At 37.8% G+C, this 13,775-nt stretch overlaps 1 protein-coding gene across 6 annotated transcripts in view; it reads left to right on the top strand.

The window, feature by feature from the left end:
* The window catches only part of lcorl (ligand dependent nuclear receptor corepressor like), a 78,422-nt gene that overhangs the window by 15,454 nt on the left and 49,193 nt on the right, over window positions 1-13,775 (top strand). For 5 of the 6 annotated variants that reach the window (XR_010006589.1, XM_062982120.1, XM_016993901.2 and 2 more), the window contains exons 2-3: window positions 7,389-7,454; window positions 13,488-13,567. Coding sequence is in view for 5 of the 6 variants with exons in the window: in XM_062982120.1 (XP_062838190.1) it covers window positions 7,389-7,454; window positions 13,488-13,567 (146 nt within the window). In the remaining variant the exon portion in view is untranslated. Of the gene's footprint in view, window positions 1-7,388; window positions 13,568-13,775 lie in introns of all 6 variants that reach the window. The other variant, XM_016993900.2, reaches the window with a different exon arrangement.

The raw sequence follows: 13,775 nt of genomic DNA, 5'->3' as shown, positions 1-13,775 counted from the left end.
ATTTTATTCCGACATCCTTTGGTGTGCTTCATTGTCCAATATATACTCGCGATATGAGCCCTAGTGTCTTTTATTTTCCTGTTCCCAATTTGGATGTCTCACATTCTTGCTCCAAGATCTTTGTTTTACCATTTTGAACATTTTGCTTACATGGGCGCTTATTACTATCGTTGGTGTACCCTTTCTTGGGGACTGGCATGTATAGCGTGCATTTCTATGGGGCATTATTTTGTTTCTTATATTTGTTTATAGATTTTAGATAGACCTAGAATAGATTCTGTCTCTTGAAGCAGCTCTTTTAGTATGTCTTCTCTTCCTGCTATTTTTCCCCCAAGTGCACTGAATACAATTTCCACTTTACTTTTTAAAATTGGAAGTCCCCTTTTTATATGGTTCTTTAGGAAATGAATATGTCATCCTTTTGCCTTTTTATATAGTTTTTCAGTGTATTGTTTCTATAATCTTTTTATTTCTGCTTGATCATATAATGCAGGGGTCCCCAAACTAAGGCCCGGGGGCCGGATGCGGCCCTCCGAGGTCATTTACCTGGCCCCCGCCCTCAGTTTTATAATATAATATATTGTGTGTGTGTGTGTGTGTGTGTGTGTGTGTGTGTGTGTATATATATATATATATTATTGATAATAATATTATAATGTAATACAATATAACACTAATAATAATACCATATAATATTAATTATATATTCTATATTACATATAATATTACTAATAATATTACAGTATAGTGGTATAGTTCAATATAGTAATATATAATGCTAATATTGTGCTATGCTAATAATATAATATATTGTATGTACATATAATTTGTAAGTCCCCTTTGGGGTGAGAAGGGTGTGATACAAATGTAGTAAATAAATGCAGTAAATAAATAAATAATAAATAAATATATTTTAGACTTAGGCTCGCCCAAAGTCTGAAATGACTTGAAGGCACACAACAACAACAACAACAACAACAACAACAACAACCCTAATTAACTTGACTATCTCATTGGCCAGAAGCAGGAGCACACTTCCCATTGAAATCCTGATAAATGTATGTTGGTTAAAATTATTTTTATTTTTAAATATTGTATTGTTCTTTCGTTGTTGTTGTTGTTTTTGCACTACAAATAAGACATGTGCAGTGTGCATCGGAATTTGTATTTTTTTTTTTCAAATGATAATCCGGCCCCTCAACAGTCTGAAGGATTGTGGACCAGCCCTCGGCTTAAAAAGTTTGGGGACCCCTGATATAATGTTGGTCATAGATCATCCCTATTCTTGGTTTAAATTTCATTTTAATTTCTCAGATCTTTAAAATAAAAAAAACTAAATTAAAAATCTGGTGAACAAACTGTTGACCTCACAACAATCAGTCCTGCTTCATTTCTGCCTGGAATATCTCAGGATGCCATACATTGTCCCACTTTTGAACAAGATGCTCATCCTTGAATACTTTCCACCCATAGCTGTTCACTAGAGATGCCAACTTGGGGCTACCGATGGCTCACTTTAAAGATCTTAATTGGTCTTTTTACAGATGGCATAAGAACAAAAGGAAAGCAAAAGATTATGATGCATCCAGACAATGATCCCAGATGGTATTGTCTCAATATCAAGATGTGCCATCAAGAACTTGGGCTCAGTCAGGTTTTTCAGTTGTGTCTGTTCATGAGAGTGAGCTCTCCACACTTTTTCTGTCAAATCAAAACACTCTTCAGATCTGTTGGAAGTTGATACCAGGGAGCAGAAGTTGTCTCTGTATGCTATCATCATAGGCATAGTGTTAGAAGGTGAAATACTGAACGCATCAGCTCATGTTCCAGGTCACTCCACTCCACCTCATCATGGCTGTCATAGTTTATAGGTGTCTCCTTGGGAGAGTCCCCTTATCCTGGTCCCCCTTTCTTCACATGGGACTCACAGAATACCACAAACACTTTTAGAGCTATCTTCCCATTCAGCCACTGGTACAATTTGGCGTTCTCTGTCCTGAAGCCCCAAGGGCACTACTTGATTTTGTCTTATCAGTACCATTAAGATCAATACAACATCATAGAGTCAGAAAACAATATTCCAGATTCTATGTCTCTTAGATAGATTTCCTAAGTGGTTACACCGAAACGTTTCCATTTGTAGACTATTATTACCATGATTATGGGTACCATCAGTTCCACAATGAGCTCAATCACCTTTAACCTCTTCGAGCATTTCTAGTAAATCCCATAGGGCATTGCAGATGGGTGGTCATGCTGGTCTTCCACCATAGGCCCTGTCTCTGTCTCCGAGTCTTGCTCCGTCCAGAGCTACGCAGACACCATATATGGATCTCTCTTTCTGTTCAAGTAAACTATCAATGGATACAGGGGCACATTTTTCCTGGTAAAGGACAATGCTAGGTTCATTAAGATGATAGAAGAGTATTTTCAAGATATATGCTGATGCAAGACTTTGTTGTTCAGGAGCTATTCTAACTATAGTCTCTCTGCTTCCATATTATAGTTTTTACAATAAGATGAGGGACAGATTGTTTCACCCTATTCTGGAACAGCTTTCTGGTAGATTTGATGAATCCTTTTTTAAATGTTGTTAAATGAAAACCCTTTTGTAGTTTAAAAGACATTCAATTTTGAGATTTTTGTAGCTAATGCACAGTCTATTTTGTTTTGTTATGATTGCTAGATTGATAAACACATTTTATGAAATGAGAAAATATTAAGTCCATTATTTTATATATATATATACACACACACACACACACACACACAATCTGTAACTCCATCTGTTTTGATAGAAAGCCATTCCATTTTAAGATATGAAGTTTGTGAATTAAATAAGGATTTTATTGTAAAGTGGCAGTTCTACAAAACATCAAATGTAAAAAAAAAATCCTCATAATTATAATTTTTTTTAGTTAGTGCTATTCCCATTTCTGTCTCTGGGGACCACAGTTTAAAACTTACAGGCACCACTTTTCCTTTCCAGGTATCTACTACCGGTAGGTGCTTTTCCCATTGCAAGATTACAAATTATAATGGCTTCTGAATCCCATTTTCTCTTTAATTTACCTCACATTTTATGCTCAAGCCATACGACCCTGTGGATCTGCCAGCAGTCACAGAGAGGTAGAAGAGAATCATTTCAATTCTTTCCTTTGTCTTCTGGGCTAGTGTCCAATTAAAACTGTTTTCTCAGAGGAAGAAGAAAACAATTCTAATTGAATTCTAGCAGGAGAAAGAGAAGGGAAAAGATTTCTAATTGGATACTACTTGCAGAGAGAAATTCAAGAAAGGGAAAAGGCAAAATGCTTCTGTAGTAAGGAAATGTAAGTAAGGGGGTGAAAGTATTGCAAAGAATGTTGATGGGACAAGGCCTTGGAGAAGAGAGAAAAAATAGAATTTGGGCGTGAGTGATCAAGCAAAAAATAAATAACAGGCGTGTCTCTTTCTATGACTATGAGAGTAAGGATACACAATATATGTTTGAACAGTACTGTATTTTCTCAAGTCAAATGAGCCATTGACTCTAATGTACACTCTTAATTTTTAAAACCCCGAAAACCAAAAAAGCCTTTGCTGGCAAGTGTAATGCATCAGCAAATTTCGTTCATGTATTCATTCTCATCCACCATCCTCTGCTACTAAAATCGGGGGAGTGGGCCCAAACCACATTAGAGCTGGGGAGGGGGGGGAGTGAGTCCAGTAAGGCTCAATAAGAGGGTGGCAGGCTCAGTGACGCAGACGGTCGGATCAGGGAGGCAGGCAGTGGAAGGGCCAACACTCAAGGGGAAGCCAGCCTCGCACGATTCTCAGCTGGCCTCATTAAAGGAGGCCTTCAGAACCTCCAGTTCGGATTCTAACACGTAAACCAATCAAGGGGAGGCCTTGTGAATGAGGCCAGTTGGGAACCCCAGGCTGACTGATGGGCTTGGCTTCCCCTTGACTGTTCGCCATTCTGCTGCTTGCCTCCCTGATGTTACCTTTCATTTGATCTGTGATCTTGTTGAAACAAATCTAATGTGCATGTTAATTTTTTAACATAATTTAGCCATACGTATTAGACTAAAGTAAATACGGTATATCAGTTTTTGAGGAGTGGGATTGTATTTTCTTCTGTTGAATTGGATGTCTTATAACAAAAAAGGTCAATTGCTAGCAAGTGAGTTTATATGGAAGGAACAAAACACTGCAGTGAGGATTAAGCCTCCCAATATACTGTTCTGCCCTTCTTTAGGATTCCTTTGAATTTATTTGTTACAAACATGTGACCATTCTAATGCTTGTCAAATGATAGTGGAAGAAAACATTAAGAATACATTTAAATTTGTATCCCTCATGTCTTTTAGTGACATAACATTAGTATTGCAGAACGTTGTGTTATTTAGAATATTTTTAGTATTTTGAACATTAGAAAGAAGTCTGCCATGATAACCTTTGTCTACAATTGTTTTATAACCCTGCATATAACAAAAGGAAATCTGTCTATATGACAGCTTGGTAGTGATGGGACATAATGCCAACCTGGATTTCTTCAGAATGTGCAGTAACTGTGCTGGTAATAGATTTGAAGACTATTTTCCAGGATTAAAAGAACTGGCTGAGAACAGGCAGCTAAAGTTCTAAACTGTATTTTAAGTATGTTTAGATTTTTTTTACAGATGTGGTTTTATAAGTTACTGTACCTAAAAATAAAGAAAAACATCTCGAGTCATTCAGATTTTAGCATATATTATCCTGTTAAATCTGTAAATGCATAAGTTTCATTATTACCTCATTATGATTTCATCCAATGCTAAACTGATCAGTGCTCTGTAAGTGTTGGAAGTGAAATTGAGGCACTTTAAAAGAAAATATCTAGCTTGTCCAGTTAAAACATAATGGGCTTCTGCTGAGTCACTTTCAGGACATAATGGCATACTAAAAATCAGTTATATCATAGAATATTAACACCCACACCCACATATACACAGAGAGAACATTATTGAGTTCATAGCAGTTCATAACATCCCAAAGGACATAATAGCTTTGATAATATACTGGTATATTTTGGTGGTGTATTTTTCCCTTTCATATTTACCAGAAACCTCTTTCCTTAAAAATACTTCTGTTTGGGACTTACAGTTCTGGATTTGATCTGTTATGCTTTATGCACAGTGGAAACAGAGATGTTATTTTCCTAGCTCATCCCCAAGCCTCTTCATACCTTAGTGTAACCTTAGTGTTCAGCTATGCTACTTAAAGGCTATTTCCTAAAATATGAGCACTCTTATTAATTGATTATGGATACCTCACAATTTCATTTAACTTATTTTATATTTTCTTATACTTGCATTGCACTTTTAAAACATTCTAGTCCAACACTAGCTAAGCCCACAGTTGTGGGTATGTGTGATTGAATGCATATACCTATCCACACACTCCTCCTAAAGAATAACTGAGTAACAGTTGGACCGCCCATAGAAAACATAATTTTCTCTATAGAACTGTGAAGGGCCTCTCCCCCTTCTATTATCACATTTTGTCATTTAAAAATAAGAAATCTGGGCAACTCCTATGAAAATGTGGCAAAGTTGGTTTTTTAACTATTTTAGATTGCTCGAGGTTTAATTCTGTTTTAATGCTTGTAGTCTTTAGGTTTTAAATTGCATATTGTATTGTTTTAGCACTGTTTGCCATTTTGAATCTCTTTACAAGAGAACAACCAGCATCTAAATATATATAATATTGTATTTCTTCGATTCTAGGATGCCATGGATTGTAAAATGCATCCTAATTTCAGTACCTCCAATAGTGGGGGCATATAATTTGCAGCCAGTTGAGTGACATTAGGGTAGGTGTAATATGCTCACTCCTAGATGCTCCTGTAACCATCTGGCTGCTGTATTTTGAAACAGCTGGAGTTTCCAAACTTGGTATAAAGGTAGCCCAGTGTAAAACACATTGCAGAAGTCCAAACTTGTGGTTACCAGTGCATGCACTACCATCTGTTATAGAATCCAGATTGCAATGTTTTTCATGTAGGAACTTCACACTATGAGAACCAATGTGATATAGTGGGCTGAGTGTTGGATTAAGAATCCAGGGGTACATCTACATTGATAATATGATGAAGTTTGACACCACTTGAATTGCCATGGCTCAGTGCTGTGGAATCATGAATATTGTCATGAAGCACCAGCACTCTTTAACAAAGAAGACTAAAGACCTTGTAAAACTACAACTCCCAGATTCCATGAGCTATGTTAATTAAAGTGATCTCAAACTGCATTATATTGACAGTGTAGATGCACCTCAGGATTCAAATCTCTGCTTAGCAGTGGAAATCCATAGGGTTACCTTGGGTAGGTAATATTCTCTCAGCTTCAGAGGAAGGCAAAGCCCACGTGTACTATGACAAATCTTGCCAAGAAAAACTAATAGGTTCATCTAAAGATCGCTGTAATTCGGAACCAATTTGAAAATGCACAGTAACACTAAGTTGACATAATTGATTTGTTGGTTATTGTTTGCATATAGGCAAATGTAACAGGAATGTATATGGCCAGAGTATTATTAAGTGCTTGGAAATGTTACTTAGTTTTTAATGAATAAGGGTACTACCCATTGAGATGGCAGTTTAGGGAACCATGCAACATAAGAGATTGTCGTCAATACCCCATATCTATTTTGACTTCACTGTACAAAGTGACTGAATGAAAGAATGTGAATGATTCTATCCTATGCGGTATAACATTGTTGAGAAAATTAACTTGGGAAGAGGCTTATCTTTTGTTGCATAGCTGTTACTGGGATACAGACAATCCACCAGTCGGGAGATAGATTGGGTATGAGGAAAAAGTCACTCATGCTCTACCCCTGCACTGTTTGGAAGAAGCAGGGTCCCCTGCGTGAGAAGAGCGGTATATTAATTAATTAATTAAAATAAACTGTTGTTCAATTAATGTGGTTCTTCCTTAACTCATATCTCTTTTTTCATAATGAATTAATGAGTCAGACTGCATTTTCATTCACTCATAAATCCCTATTCTCCTGAAAGATATTGTATGCACTAGAATAGAATGTCCCACACAATAGTGTTGTGTGTGATAAAATAATATAACAGCAATTTTTTTTTACTATTTTAAATAGGTTATGTACCAAGACAAAGTTTTCATATACACTTGGAAAGTGGTGTGTGTGAGTGTAGTAGCGTATTTATGTGTAAAGGTAACTTGATTTCTATATGAAGTCCACTTCAGTATATTTGATGATACCTAACAGCATATATGGAAGGTAGGTTATACAGTCATTATAACTGTGTTCTCAACTGTTACTAAATATGGAAAACTGCATTGTAAAATATCTGATCATTTATAAAAAAATGTTTTAACTTTTGTTTTTGTTAGGTTTTGAAAGTATTTTAGAAGGGCTTTATGGACCAAGGCTACGAAGAGACCTCAGTTTATTTGAAGGTAAACAATTATTTGAAATATTATTTAAATTATAGGACACCTTAAAAGTACTCTTTTGAACACTAAGGGATTTTGCTGATGCATTTTATTATAAATACTAGTTTGGGTAACGAGCAATGCCCGGGCTATTTGAAAAAGGAATTGTTTGGTTTTGGATGTTAGCTAATATCAGTTTAGTAATTTGCAATGCTGTTTATTAGGAAAATGTCTGTCTTTGCTTTTGTTTTTATTAATGCTCTCATAGGAAAATGCATAAGGGTGTGGGTGAACTACAATTCCCAAAATCATGTGTCAATCCTCCCCAAATCCCCCTGTATTCACACTTGGCCATGTTGAGTCTGTATGCCAAGTTTGGTCCAGATCCATTGTCATCTGGGTTCAGTGCTCTCTGGATGCAGGCGAACTACAACTCCCACAATTCAAGGTCAATCACTGCCAAATCTCTGCCAGTATTCAAAGTTGGCCATGTTGAGTTTGTTTGCCAATTTTAGTCCAGATCTGTCATCATCTGGGTTCAGTGCTCTCTGGATGCGGGTGATCTACAACTTCCAGAATCTAAGGTCAGTTGCCCCCAAACCCCCTGCCAGTTGGCCATGTTGAGTCTGTTTGCCAAGTTTGGTCCAGATCTGTCATCGGCTGGATTCAGAGTTCTCTGGATGCGGATGAACTGCAATTACAAAAATGCAAGGTCAATTTCCCCCTCCCCCAACCCTTCCAGTATGTTCAGTTGCTCAAGGGGGTTTTCTGTGCCAAAGTTGATCCCGGCCCATTGTTGGTGTAGGTCACAATTTCTCTGGATGTGGGTGAACTTCATCTCCCAGAAATCAAGGTCATTTCCCTCCCGCCAAACCCCTCAAGTATGTTCATAGGTCATGGGGGTTCTCTGTGCCCAGTGTGGTCCATATCTGTAATCAGTGGGAGTCTCATTGGTCTCTGGAGGCAGGTGAAAGTACTGCAAGTCCTATCATCCATGGTCCATCCTCCCCCAAACCACACCAGGACGTAAAGTGGGTCATGTGTGGATCTGTGACTTAAGTTTGGTCTAGGTCTGTCATTTTTGGGGGTCACAGTGATCTTTGGAGGCAGGTGAAGGTACTGAAAATCCCATTGTCCATGGTTCATCTTCTCCCAAATCCCATCAGGATGTAAAGTGTGCCATGGGGGAGGGGCTGTGTCTCAAGTTTGGTCCACGTCCGTCATTGGTGCGGGTTGCAGTGGTCTGTGGAAGCAGGAGAAGGTTCTGCAAATCCCATCGTCCATGGTTCATCCTCCCCCAAACCACACCAGGACATAAAATGGATCATGGAGAGTCTGTGTGCCAAGTTTAGTCCAGGTCCATTGTTTGTGGGGGTCATGTTTTGTGGAAGTCGAAGCCCAATTCAGAAAAATACACAGCCTGCTGCCCGGCCAGATACATACATACATACTCACAAACACTGACTTTTATTATATAGACGATATATAGATTGTCTGTTACTGTTTCCCATGGCAGAAACTTTTGTTTTTATTTGCAAGTCTCCAGAGTATAGCTGGCAATTAAAAGAAAATATTTCAGCTATTAGAGATGGGAAAAAATCATGTGCAAATTGTTCAAAATGATATATTCAATTAACAGATTTCAAGAAATGAAAAGTAAAATTCCTTTTGAGGTATTGGCTTGGTTGATAAAGAACACTACCTGATCAAAGGAATCAAGTAGCAGATCATCTTCAGAGTTGTGTGTGGAAACAAATATTATTATAGTTAAAGCACACAAAAGAGGGAAAAACCTGTTAGTACAGTATATGAAAATTCAAGGGGATAGCGTCCTTCTGCTTGACAATTTTCAGGGATGTTGTACTGCCGCCATTGCACCCCTGTGTTACAAGAGAGTTGAATTACTGTAGTAACTACATTTGTAGATGTCTGCAATTGGCATGTTAATTGTAGAGTATATATTTCAATTGCATAGGTAATGTCCTTCCTTCTGAAAGTAGGAGAATGTCTATCATAGTGTAGTGGTGAGATCTAAAAAGGTTCACCCTAGTCTGAAAGTAAGACATCTAAAAATGTCCATGGTGATAATTTCACAGTGTAGATTCCAGTAGACAATGCTCTTGTGTATGACATTTTTGCTGTTTTGTCTTTTAGTCTGGGGGTAAATTATTAGCATTATTTGATAAACAAATCTAGATTAATGTTTAGCTGGTCGTATCTCAACAGATGGAAACTAAGTGGTAGACTTCTAATAACTATGTAATTTAATACATAATTACAATTTGGACAATTCATCCAGGGCTAGCATTTACATACAGAAAACTGCAACAGTACTGCCAGGAAAATACAAAGTCATGAGTGCTTTGTATGGCCCGTCATTCTTATGTTATTGAGATAATATTTTTGTCTGTATACATGTCATTCTGTTTGAAACTTCCAGGTACTACAGGAAAAAAAACAGTGTAGAGAATACTTTTTAAATGTAAAAAAAAAATCTTCTAAGAAGAGAAAATTGTGGGAGGAGCCATATCATAATATGTTTAGACTTTGGGCCTCATCACACTTGAGATGAAGGAAGTCACAGCAGAATTCTGGGGTTTGTACATTAGGGAGGAACCTTTAAACTGCTCATCCAGAGAAGCTCTGGCCTCCCTAGACTACAAGCCCCAAAATTCAGCAGGAAGCAGTCACAGCATTTAAAGTGGATTAAAGTGGGAAAATGCTCAAGTGTGATGAGGCCTCCAATCAGTGCATGCACATGTTATCATTGATCTTTTTAATCTCAAGTGCATTCTTTGATAAAAATTCAGATGCTTGACTTTGGAAAGGAGCAAGTTGTTACACTGTTTTCTGCACCTTTACACTAGTGATTATGCTCAATCTTCCAAATATTATACCTGTCATCGCTGTGTGGAGATGCCTGGCATTAAACCTGGGACTTTCCTTACGAAAAGCATAGGCTGATCTATTTAGTCACAGCTTATCTTTTTAGATGCAACTATGCCCAAGTCCTGTTGCCTTCTTGATCTCAAGAAATATTTAAGTTAGAAATGACTTGAGTTGATGTTGAACTTTATTGGTTACAGTTCTGTAGCTTGGTGAAAAAATTGTAGCAACCAGTAGAATTGAGAACTGACTAAGCAATGTAAAAGGGAGAAAAGTTAAAATTGCTGTTAGCACATTTATATTTCACTATTCAAATATGCCTATACTGGAAGAATGCAGTAGTAGGTTGGATCTAGAATGATTTAAGTCAGGGGTTCTCAAACTTTTTCAGCCACGGAGCCCTTTTTGGAAACAAATGTTTCTTGAGGAGCCCCAAGAAATGTTTATATATTTTATTATATATGAATCTGTATATATAAAAGGGTAATGAAATTTCAGCCTAGGACAAAACAACAAAACTAAACACCCCACAACCTCGAAAATTGACAGCATAACCCCTCATCCGCGTCTCTATGTTCAAACAACAAAAGAAAAGAAAAATAAAGTCCTAATTAGAGGGAGAGGAATAATTGTTTTTATCCAATTGCTGCCAGTTAGAAGGCTTCGCTCCACCCTCTTGGTCTCCTAGCAACCCACTCAGCCAAGGGGACAGGCAGAGTTAGGCCTCACTTAGGCCTCTTCCACACTACCTATGAAATACATATTATTCAGACTCATGGCCCTTCCACACAGCTATATAACCCATTTATAATCTTATATTATCTGCTTTGAACTGGATTATCTTGACTCCACACTGACATATAATCTATTTCAGTGTGCATTTTATCCAGCTGTGTAGAAGGGGCCTCATATAATCCAGTTCTAAGCAGATAATATAAGATTATAAATATACAGTAGAGTCTCACTTATCCAACATAAACAGGCCAGCAGAACGTTGGATAAGTGAATATGCTGGATAATAAGAAGTGATTGAAGAAAAGTCGATTAAACATCAAATTAGGTAATCATTATACAAATTAAGCACCAAAACATATACAACAAATTTGACAGAAAAAGTAGTTCCATGCGCAGTAATTCTATGTAGTAATTACTGTATTTACAAATTTACCACCAAAATATCACCATGAATTTCAAACACTGATTACAAAAACATTGACTACCAAAAGGCAGACTGCGTTGGATAATCCAGAACATTGGATAAGCGAATGTTGGATAAGTGAGATTCTACTATAATATGAAATAATTAGTGTGGTAGAATAATACAGAACAATATAATCTCTAAAACCAGGACAGTAAATAAAGAGCAACACTCTGTAAGCAGGGAAATTGGGAATTCCACAAAGGAAACAATCAGGGCCAGCTAACACCTCCCAAGAAAGGATTCTTCCAGAAAGGAAGCTGAGAAGGGAGTGAAGCAGTGTGTATTACCAAAGTCATCATTATTACTATAATCATCATCATCATTATTATTATTATTATTATTATTATTATTATTATTATTATTATTATTGTGTTGCTGTGAACCATGAAAATGAATACAATCTGGCTCCAAGTATTCAAAAACACTAAAATCAGAATATATAAAAATTACTATGGTATAATAAAACAGAACAATACCATCTCTAAAATCAGAACAATAAATAAAGAACAACACTCTAAAAACAGGGGAATTCCACACAGGAAACGATCAGGGCCAGCTAACACCTCCCAGCAAAGTATTCCCATCACCAAAGTCTGGCAAATCCTCTGTTTTCTGAGGGCCACAGACAGTAGAAGCACATAAAATATTGCAAAGGACACTACTCTGAAAAGGGAATTTCCGACAGGAAACAATCACGGCCAGCTAACACCTCCCAACAAAAACTTCCCTCAGGGAGGAAGGAGCCAGGCTTTAAAGCTCCAAGGCCATTGCATGCTAATCATTTCCCCTAATTGCAGCATTCATACTTGCCTCCAACAGACAAAAAAAACACACAATCAGAAATATTGTATATTCACAAGCTTTAGGAAATAATATCCCCTGATGGTGCAGTGTGTTAAAGCGCTGAGCTGCTGAACTTCTGGACCGAAAGGTCGTAGGTTTGATTTGGGGGAGCAGAGGGAGCCCCCACTGTTAGCTCCAGCTTCTGCCAACCCTAAAGTTCAAAAACATGCAAATGAGACTACATGAATAGGTACTGCTCCGGAGGGAAGGTAACGGTGCTCCACGCAGTCATGCCACATGACAACGGACAATGCCAGCTCTTCGGCTTACAAATGGAGATGAGCTCCAACCCCCAGAGTCAGACACGACTGGACTTAATGTCAGGGGAAAACCTTTACCCTTTACCTTAACTACCAACAATTCCTCAATACTTTATTTCCCATACCACCATACTTCGCCACAGCAACGCGTGGCCAGGCACAGTTAGTGTAATATATAATGTGAGGCGCCGCGTTAGCGCAATGGGTTAAACCGCTAAGCTGCAGAACTTTCTGATCGAAAGGTCGGTGGTTCGAATCGCAGGGTGGAGTGAGTTCCTGCTGTTAGCCCCAGCTTTTGCCAACCTAGCAGTTTGAAAACATGCAAATGTGAGTAGGTACCGCTTTGGCTAGAAGGTAATGGCGCTCTTTGGCTTAGAAATGGAGATGAGCACTGCCCCCCTTGCAAGACAAGGTGGAAAGAATCTGGTGGCAAGGGAGGGGAGGAAAAAAGGCTTTTGGGGATGAGGGAAGGAAGGAAAAAAGACAGAGAGAGGAAGGTAGGAGAGGGGGAGGAGCAGAAAAGAAGGAAAGCTTGAAGGGAAGGAGGGAAGCACAAAGTCCTCAGTATGGTTCGTGGAGCCCCAAGGGTTCTGCGGAGCACACTTTGAGAACCACTGATTTAAGTTATACATACTCAGTAAATTTAGTGGAGTCTGAGTCAATCATGACTAACTAATGTGATTTGGATCCAGTACAATTTATTGGTGGGAAAACTATTATAGATTGGAAATACATTACAATTTATAGATGTCTTCCTGATAATGAGAGTTCAAATGAAAAATAATCATTAAAGTATGGTAGCAAGTCTCACAGTTAATAAGCTAATTCTTGCACTTTGCATTTACTTCTCCCCCCACCCCACCCCAGACTGTGAACCAGAAGATGTGACTGACTGGTCTATGGATGAAACATGTTCCTTTTGTAATTTACATAAAGAAACAGTCAGTGTAAGTATTTGTGCTATAAAGGCTTGAGACAATGCTTTCCCATTTCTTATTTGAATTCAAATTATTCAGAATTTTTAAATGTCCATATGCTATTTTTATAACAAAAATCCTTCTTGATTACTTGTAAGTTTCTTCACTTCTTTGACAAAGTGACTTCGGAAAGTGTCCAAAACTAGCCAAGCCGCTGTTTCATTCGTGCGCCCGGTCC

This window comes from Anolis carolinensis, chromosome 5 (assembly GCF_035594765.1).
Source record: "Anolis carolinensis isolate JA03-04 chromosome 5, rAnoCar3.1.pri, whole genome shotgun sequence".
NCBI lineage: Eukaryota > Metazoa > Chordata > Lepidosauria > Squamata > Dactyloidae > Anolis > Anolis carolinensis.
This window is presented reverse-complemented; position numbering and strand designations above follow the sequence as displayed.